This window comes from Emiliania huxleyi (genome assembly GCF_000372725.1).
Source record: "Emiliania huxleyi CCMP1516 chromosome Unknown EMIHUscaffold_131, whole genome shotgun sequence".
In the NCBI taxonomy this organism is placed as follows: Eukaryota; Haptophyta; order Isochrysidales; family Noelaerhabdaceae; genus Emiliania; species Emiliania huxleyi.
Window position 1 is genome coordinate 229,143 of NW_005201277.1, and position 9,476 is coordinate 238,618.

Consider the following 9,476-nt stretch of genomic DNA (forward strand, 5'->3'; position numbering starts at 1 on the left):
CCGCCCGCCGCCCTCGCCGCCGCCCTTCCCGCCGGGCAAGGCCCCGACCCCGCCGCCGTCGCCGCCACCCACCCCGCCCGGCAAGGCGCCCACGCCGCTCAACGACTGCTGCTCGCTGCTCGACTCGCTGCAGCGGCACGGGCGCTGCTTGGCCTCGCCTAGAAGCGAGACAGAGGCTGTGAGAGAGACCACCTGAGAGCAGGCACGGCGCGCCGCTCGGTCTCGTCTCCTTTGGCGCCGTCATCGGGGCGGTCGAGCATTGGGGGCTGGGCGAGCGCGTGCGCGCGCTGCTGCTGGCAGCAAACAGCGCCCAGCAGCAGCAGGAGGCGAGGGCCTCTGCGAGGGCGTCCGCAGCGGAGGGCGAGGCGCGCGGGGGCGATGTCAGCGCGAGTACCGAGTGATTAAATTCCGCGCGGATGAAAGGCGTGTACGGGGTGGCTGAGCCCTCGAGCTCTTCCGATAGCCCTAAAATAGAGGGCCCACAGCGTCCCCCCCTCCCCCCGGGTTCGAACTGGCAGCCACTCGCACCAAGAAAGGGCGCTGGCACGCAGCCGCCACGAGAGGAAGCGAGAGATGTACTCACATGGGCGAGTGGTGACCTATGTACGGGTGTGCCTGTGTGTTGCCCGATGCAGGTGGGGGTCAGTTTTGCAGGCCTGTCAACTCGAACCCAAGAAGAGCTGGAGGCAGTGAAGAGCATGCCAGAGCTTGGCCATTTGAGTGGCGAAGACTTTGAGGGCTACTGCGACGGCTGGCTCGAGCAGGGGCACCGCCCTGAGGTCTCTGACTGGGCGTCGGTTCGGCGCATCGACATTGTCACCTTTGCTGAGTCCATGGATTCAGAAGCCCGATGCTTCAACCCGACATTCCCGCCCGCCGCCCTAGCCGACGCCGCGAGCAGGGAGTGGTCGCCGTCGCCCTTCCCGCCAGGCAAGGCTCCCCGCCCGCCGCCCTCGCCGCCGCCCTTCCCGCCGGGCAAGGCCCCGACCCCGCCGCCGTCGCCGCCACCGACCCCGCCCGGCAAGGCGCCCACGCCGCCGCCGTCGCCGCCCTTCCCGCCCGGCCTCGCCCCCACGCCGCCGCCTCAGCCGCCGCCCTATCCGCCCGGCAAGGCACCGACGCCGCCCCCGTCGCCGCCGCCCTTCCCGCCCGGCGCGACGCCGCTGCCTCCGCCCTCGCCGTCGCCCTTCCCGCCAGGCAGGGCTCCCCGGCCGCCTGCGGCGCCGCCGCCCTTCCCGCCGGGCAAGGCCCCGACCCCGCCGCCGTCGCCGCCACCCACCCCGCCCGGCAAGGCGCCCACGCCGCCGCCGTCGCCGCCCTTCCCGCCCGGCCTCGCCCCCACGCCGCCGCCTCTGCCGCCGCCCTATCCGCCCGGCAAGGCACCGACGCCGCCCCCGTCGCCGCCGCCCTTCCCGCCCGGCGCGACGCCGCTGCCTCCGCCCTCGCCGTCGCCCTTCCCGCCAGGCAAGGCTCCCCGCCCGCCGCCCTCGCCGCCGCCCTTCCCGCCGGGCAAGGCCCCCGACCCCGGCGCCGTCGCCGCCACCCACCCCGCCCGGCAAGGTGTCCACGCCGTCGCCGTCGCCGCCCTTCCCGCCCGGCCTCGCCCCCATGCCGCCGCCTCTGCCGCCGTCCTATCCGCCCGGCAAGGCACCGACGCCGCCCCCGTCGCCGCCGCCCTTCCCGCCCGGCGCGACGCCGCTGCCTCCGCCCTCGCCGTCGCCCTTCCCGCCAGGCAAGGCTCCCCGCCCGCCGCCCTCGCCGCCGCCCTTCCCGCCGGGCAAGGCCCCGACCCCGCCGCCGTCGCCGCCACCCACCCCGCCCGGCAAGGCGCCCACGCCGCCGCCGTCGCCGCCCTTCCCGCCCGGCCTCGCCCCCACGCCGCCGCCTCTGCCGCCGCCCTATCCGCCCGGCAAGGCACCGAGCCCGCCCCCGTCGCCGCCGCCGTTCCCACCCGGCGCGACGCCGCTAGAGGAGGGCACGACCGACACGGACAGCGACGGCACGCCAGACTACCTCGACCCCGACTCGGACGGGGACGCGTCTTCACCTACTTTGCCGCCGTTGGCACCGCCGTCTGTGCCTCCGTCGCCACCCTTTGTGGAAGAGGAATGGTGCCTCGAGTATAGCACGCCGCACCTGTGCGCGCTATACAAGTACCTGCGGCAGAACTGCCCTCTGTCATGCGCGCCGCCCCCGCCCTCGCCGCCGCCGCCCTCGCCGCCGCCGCCGTCGCCACCGTCGACGCCTCCCTCCGCCTCGCCGTCGCCACCGCCGCCGTCTGCCTCGCCCTCGCCTCCGCCGCTGCCTGCATCGCCGCTTCCCTCAGCCTCGCCGTTGCCGCCGCCGCCGACGGTCTCGCCACCACCGCCGCCGCTCACGCCGCCACCACCATCGCCCCCACGGCCACCATGCCTTGGTGACTCTGAGTCCTTTGATCCGGGCTACGGGGGCTGTGACACATACGTAGCTGGCTGGGCGATCTCCAACCACGCTTTCTGTGATGAGGACTCCGATGAGGGCTTGCTTGCGGCGGAGGTATGCTCCGAGTGCTTGCAATGCGCTGACGACCTAGCCTCTCCCGATTCTCCGCCCTCGCCGCCTTATTTTCCTCCTCCGGAGTGCCCGCGTTGTCTTGGATCCCCCAATGTTACCATTTACGCAATCACACATGGAGACGTCGGCACATTTTGGCCAACGAAATCACGACTGAGGCGCAAGCCGAAGGCGCGATCGAGGGCTCCGGTGACGACTACAAGGTGGCGGACTTATTCAGCACCGACTTCAAATACAGCCGCTTCGCCGCTCGCAAGGCGCCGACGCGCAACGTCTCAGCGCTCTCAGGCGTCAAGCGCGTACTGGCGAACGCTGGACGCGCCGCTTGGAAGAGCAGCAGGGCGGGAGCGTTTGCTGACAACTCATGGGAGGCTGGACGTGGGGTAGCAGCCCAAGCTCGCGCATTTCCTCGCTCAAGACCCGGGTCCTGAGGGGATTTGTGGAGGAGGTCGACTGAGTGAGGGGTGTGGGCGGCTTACGAGACTTCAGCCAAGCCCGCGGCGCCCAGCCAGCAGTCAAGCCAGCAGCCAAATGGTCATGCACCTGATGACGGCCGCCGGCGCCTCGGCGCCGGCCCACGCCGTGTTCAGGTTCAAGGCTGGCGAGGCGATGCAGACCTCTCGCCCGACCTCCGCGTCGGGCGAGGACGACGACGAGGACGCCGACCGCTCCGAGGAGTATTCTGACGACGGGAGGGTGTCCGACTAGCTGGCCTCACCCAATATCTTACCCCTTCTGCCCCCCCCTTCCTGCGACCCCCCAGGCTAGATGGAGTAGTCAGATGGAGATTCTGCCCCTTCACCCTCGCCTCGCTGCTTGGTGTTTCTGAACACGTAGACGTCCACGCTGTGGGGGTTGTGTGTGGGTCCTGTGTCTGGGAGGGAGGGAGTGGGGTGCAGGTTGCTCACCCACGGCACCGGGCCGGTGCTTGCACTTTGAATGCCGTGGGGCTCCTGCCCGTGTCCGGGCGTGGAGATACGAGGGTCGCCCCCCCTTGCCTGACCACTTTGTGTGTGTGGAGACGTTTACCTTACCTTACGAACCCTTAGAGCCGTACAGTACGCATGGGGCACGATGTTCCCCTAGATAGGCGCCCACAAGCCACAACGCGTAGCCGCGTATGTCAACATCCCTCTGTGCATGCCAGCGCGAGTCGCCTCGCCGACGGGCCGTTCACGCGCTCACGCCCGCATATGTTGGCCAAGATAGGCGGCTGCACGTGTGGGCGCGAGTACCGCTATACGCGTCTGCACGTGTGGCCGCGTATCTTGGCTAAGATACGCGCCGGCACAGAATGACACTTTTCTCCCACGAGGCAGCCAAGGATACACAGTCCCTCGTGTCGCGCGTGTAAGTCCCGGTTGCCGTGCGCGCCAGCGCGTGTGGCCGCGTACCTTAGCTAAGATACGCGCGCATCAGCAGCGTCAACTGAATGTGCGATGAACGCCGGCAACAAGTGCACACTCCTCGCCTTCCTCGACCGCATCGGCCTGTACGCCGAGGCCGAGGCCCTCATCGCACGACTAGGTCCAGCCCTGGGTGGCGCAGGTTGTGACATTTGGCGATTCCGCGACTTACTGGGCCCCTGAGCCGCTACCCGTGTGCGATTTTTTGTGGCCCGGACATGATACTGATAGTAAACGGGTCAGAACCGGCCAAACACAGGCTACAGCCCCACACACGCGCCCGCCATAGCTCCTGGAGAGCATGCGCGAGTGACGCGCTGCAAGCCGCGAGAGTGGCATCAGAGGCAGGAACGACGTGCTCTTGCTGCACCTCGCAGCTGCACCAAGTGTGCTCGCAGTGTATGCCACGGCCACTGCCTGCGGTATTGCTCTCGTGCAGCTAGGCGATGCAGGTCCATCAGCAGGGCTCATCCAATGCGAGCGCACATTGTGCGTAGCCGCGGGCAGGTGGCAGTGCACAGCCGCACACCGGCTGTGGCGGCTCGAATGCCCCCGGCAGTGCTGCTAGTCATCAACTTGCGTATTAGGGCCGCAGCAGACTGCTGCTGTGGCAGCAGCAGCAGCCTGCTGCTGCCTGATTCAGTCAAGCCAGCGGTGCAGCGAGGCGTGCAGAATTCGCGCGGTTTTGTCCCTCCTGAGGCTGAGCGCATTCGAGCCCGTCGACCGGAGTTGGATGATACCACGCGTCTCACTGAGACGCGGGGTACTGGCCATGGCCGGGCTACGGAGCGTGAGGTGGCGAGCGGAGCGAGCGACAAAACAACGAGAAAAACACGGATCTGAGGATTGTCACAAAACCTCAGATCTTGCGCCACCCAGGGCTGGACCTAGTCGCACGCGAGCCTAGCGCGGAGGACCTCTCCAAGCTGCTCCACGCCTTCCTGACGCGCACCCCGCGCTCGGTGACAGTGTCGCGGCGGTGCCCGCCGCCAAGCACGCCCCGCCAGACCCCGAGAGCCGAGTGGTAGACGCTGTCGGCGGCCAGAGCGCAGAGGCCGAGTTTCTCGCTCGGCTGCGCGGCTGGGCAAACCCAAACAAAGGTCGCTCGTTGCTATGAGCTCCATCCTACAAACAGAATGATCTGCTAGTGGACCACGCTAAAGCGTAAAGGTGCGTATGGTAGAGCCGTACAGTACGCACTGAGAACACAGTGTGTCGTTGTCGTATGTGTAAGTAAACTTTGAGATCATGGGTGAGATCGTGATTCTGATTGTGCTCAAGCTGCTGAGTACGGCTTTCCAGGTTGTGATGCCTCTCGCAGTCTGTGCCCGTGCGAGAGGCACTAATGCGCATGCACGTACATAACTCGATCACACCCTGGAGCTGAACAAATTTCCGACGAACTTTCCGACCATTTCCGACAGTCGCCCAGAGGGACGTGCAGATCCCTCGGCGCTACTTCCGGTCTCCGCATAGCTGGGAGGAGCAACATCGACCTGCTCGCTCCTCGAGAGATCCGACCCAACGGTGCTCTGCCGAGAGCCCAGCCTTGCGCAGGGGCCTTGCGAGGATCGCCGGCGAGCAGAGACTTCAGCCAAGGCCCCGGCGATCTGCGCAAACGTGGGCCGCAGGTGCTGGCGCGGAGAGCAGCACGCCTAGCAGTTGGCAGTCTTGGTGACGACCGGGCCTCGCTGGAGAGAGAGAGAATGCACGCCCGGGCCACTAGCGACAGAGGAGCGCAGCTCGCCTCCGCCAAGTGGCGGATCTCGTCCGGCCATGTGGCGAGCTCGTCGATGCCCGTGGTGGGCGAGCAGTCGCCCTCGGCGACGCCGTGCATGAGCGCCACCTAATTCGGAGGGGGCCCGACGGGCGGTGAGGGGGACGGAAGGTCAGAGCTCGCGACGCCGTGCGCCGGCATCGCGCCGGCGTCAGAGCGGCGAGCAAGTGAGAGAGCGGCGGCTGCCCGGTGGCAATGTGGACGAGCACGCCGCCAAAGGACCAGACGTCGGCCGGCTTGCCGTACCGGTCCTGCCGCATCACCTGCTCACCAGAGCCGGGGGGGGGGGGGGGGGGGGGGCTGTGCACGGCTCGCAAACGCTCTTCGGCCCCCGGTGGGCATATTTCTCGAGCAACATTCGGGAGCCATATGGAGCCGCGTGTCCTCGGCTCCTCCCGGCTCCTCTCCGCCCCCCTCTCCGCTCCTCTCCGCTCCACCCGGCTCCTCTCGGCTCCTCTCCGCTCCTCCCGGCTCCGCTCGACTGCTCCCGGCCTCCTCTCGGCCTCCTTTCGGCTCCTCTCGGCCTTCCCTCGGCTCCTCTCGGCTCCTCTCGGCTCCTCTGGTGGCCACTCTCGGCCATCTCTCGCCGCTCTCGCCGCCCCTCTGCCTCGCGGCGCACCTCAGGCGCCATGTAGAGTGGCGTGCCCGCCATCGTCATCGTCATCGCCGTCGCCTCGGTGAGGCCGGCCGGGCCCCCGGGCAGGACGTCGCGCGAAGACCCAAAGTCGGCCACCTTGGCCGTCATCTGCGGCCGCTTGAGCAGCACGTTGCCTACCGGCCGTGTTCCGTGGGACGTGTCGGGCCATGTCCGCGGCGGACGGGGCCGGCCCCGAGCAGAGTCGTCGTTGCCCGGCTTGAGGTCGCGGTGCAGCACGCCGTGCTCATGGAGGTAGTCCATACCTAGTCGATCACGCATTCAGCAGGATGGCACCGCGATTTCGTTTTTGGCCGACAGCTCGGGGGCGGGGGGGGGGGGGGGTATGCGCCGCGCGAGATGTCGAGTGAGATGGAGGCGAAGGGGAAGTCCCATGTCGACGCCGCCGGCGCCGAGCGGCGCTCGATGAGCTCGGCGAGGGAGAGGTCGAGGAGCTCGGTGAGGATGCCTATCGTTAGTCGGTCAGCCAGTTAGGAAGGTGAAGAGCAGCCAGCCACAGGCTCGGACTGGACACATGCGCGGTCTGGGTGGGGACGCGGGACAGAAGAGGACGGCACGCTGGAGCGGCACACACACACACACACACAAGCTCACAAGGATGCCTGTGAGTGCTTCTCGACTCAAGACTTGGTCCGCGGGTGGCTCTGTGATCGGAGACTAGAGAGGTCGAGCGCTCGGTGGAGGGAGGTACACCGTGGTTCATCGCTCGGTCCGACGTCAGGCCAATCATCAGCAGCACCTGCTCGCGAGATACGGCCGAGATCAGCCGAGGCTAGGTGTCGCTGCCCGACGGCGGCGAAGCCGGTCAGGAGCGGCGCACGTTTGGGTGGCGGAGCCGCAGCCCCAGCTCGCACTCCTCGACCAGCAGCTGCATGTCGCGGCTGTTGATGTTGCGCTTGCGCAGGAGCTTGCACGCCACCTGTGGAGGAAGGCGAGGTGGTTCCACGGGTCGCCAGCCGATCGCGTCATCGGTACGCGGGGCGTGCGTGTGTCGTATCGAGACGGTTTGGCGATGCTAAGTGAGTATCGCAGTGCCTTGCGGTGGGGGGGTGGGGGTGGGGGGGGGGACCCTCCCCCCACAGTGAGCGCCACTCTTGGAGCGCGTGAAGGGCAGCTCAACCTCGCCCGCGCCGGTGTGGTGTGCAACGGCAGTTTCCCAGGTGGCCCGAGAGAGAGCCGCCCCCGGGTCCATGAGACCCCCAAGAGACCGCCATGAGACCGCCATGAGACCGCCATGAGACCGCCACACCGCCACACTCCTCCAGAGGTGCGCGCTGCGGACAGCGCCGTGGTACCAGCCCCCCCCCCCCCCACACCCCACCCCACCCCCTGCCCACCACGTGTGCCGTGCTACCAGCCCCCCGCCTGCGTCGAGGCGTACGTCGCCGAGTCATGAATGAATGAATGAATGGATGAGTTCATTAACCAGCCCCCCCGCCTGCGTCGAGGCGTACGTCGCCGAGTAGACGTCCCCCGAAGTGCCGGAGCCGATGAAACCGCCTAATGAGACGGCGAGTGGCAAGCCTTGGCTCTGCGTCGCTCTCTTGCTTGCAAGAGTGGTGGGGCCGGTCGGCGCAGGCGCCGAGCGAGCAGCGCTCCCACGGGATGAGGGTGAACCTATTCACAGCTGCCTCTTGGCCGCGCGCATTTCTTTTTCTCGCGCGGCGCCCCCGCGAGAGAGGGCGTGAACTTGTCCCACTCGGACTCGGGGATGGAGGAGTGCCTCCTCAGCGCTGCCTAGAAGGTTCCGAGAAGGCTCCGAGAGGGCTCCGTGCAGGTGGCCCGGCGAGCTTCCTCGGCGCCACAACCTCCTCGTCGCTCCTCGAGCCGCTCCGCTGCCCGCGCGACCCGCCCGAGTCCGACTCCGCCCTCCACTCCTCGGTTGAGCGCGAGAGGTTCCTCTTCCCCGTCGCCGGGTCTCGGCCAGCCGTGAGTGGCTGCCTGCCCGCCACGGCACCGCGCACCGCGGACCAGGAGTCGGCCCCACGAGCCACTGCCCCACGAGCCACCGTCTGCCCCGCGCCGGCGCGCTTGCGCTGCCGCCTCCGCTGCGCAAAGAAGAGCAAAGCGCCTAGGCAGAGCAGCACCACCACGCCGCCGACGGTGGCGCCGACGATCGCGGCGACCTCGGAGTCCTCGACCGTCGCCAAGAAGGCGGGCTCCGGAGGCGGCGGGGGCGAAACGGGGGGGGGCGGCAGCGGGGGCGAGGACGGCGGCGAAGGCGGCGGCGAGGACGGCGGCGTGACAGGAGGAGGCGTTGCCGGCGGCGGTGTGACAGGTGGGGGCGGGGATGGAGGCGGTGGCGACGGCGGCGGCGGACGTGGGGACGGAGGCGACAGAGGCGGCGGGCTTGGCGGCGGCGGACTTGGCGGCGGAGGGCTCGGGGGCGGCGGGCTGGGAGGCGGCGGCGAGGGCGGTAGCGGTGGCGACGCCGGCGGTGAGGGAGGCGACGGCGGCGGAGGCGAGGGAGGCGGCGGCGAGGGCGGCGAGGGCGGAGAGGTGGGCGGTGGCGGCGACGGCGGAAGCGACGGAGGCGGCGGCGGCGAGGGCGGAGGCGAGGGCGGAGGTGGAAGCGGCGGCGGCGACGGCGGAGGCGACGGCGGAGGCGACGGCGGCGGCGGCGAGGGCGGAGGCGACGGCGGAGGTTGGAGCGGCGGCGGCGAGGACGGCGGCGTGGCTGGTGGCGAGGGCGGCGGCAAGTAGGGCGGGCTCTGGGGGATTGGCGGAGTGGCGGGCGGGCGGCGGGAAGGGGGCGGCGGCGCCGGTGGCAAGCCGGGTGGCGGCGAGGGCGGCGGCGGGGAAGGTGGCGGCAGCGACGGCGGCGGCAAGGAGGGAGGGGGAGGGGTTGCCGGCGGAGGGCGCGGAGGGAAGAGGACCTACAGCATGAGGTGACCTGCCGTGAATAGAAGGTGTGAACAGAAGGTGTGAATAGAAGGCGCAGCTCGCACCTACAGCAGGAGGAGGCAGCCGTTGATTCCAAGAGTGACCTGCCCCCTCACCCCACGCCCCAATCAGCTGGCGGGCGGGAAAGAGCAGGGCCTTGCTCGAGGAGGAGTAGTCGCCGAGGTCGAGGCCGTTCTCGCCC

The 9,476-nt window shown here is 69.3% G+C and overlaps 1 protein-coding gene across 1 annotated transcript; it reads right to left on the reverse strand.

Annotated features, from left to right (window-relative positions):
• Window positions 1-5,306: 5,306 nt before the first annotated feature.
• EMIHUDRAFT_455057 (hypothetical protein) lies at window positions 5,307-7,583 on the reverse strand (the record flags this gene model as incomplete). The annotated part of the gene is made up of 9 exons (XM_005788891.1): window positions 5,307-5,614; window positions 5,707-5,805; window positions 5,883-5,999; window positions 6,356-6,507; window positions 6,586-6,636; window positions 6,723-6,839; window positions 7,085-7,130; window positions 7,212-7,310; window positions 7,512-7,583. The coding sequence occupies 9 exons, from the start codon at window positions 7,581-7,583 to the stop codon at window positions 5,330-5,332; spliced, it is 1,038 nt and encodes a 345-aa protein (XP_005788948.1). The 3' UTR covers window positions 5,307-5,329.
• Window positions 7,584-9,476: the final 1,893 nt, after the last annotated feature.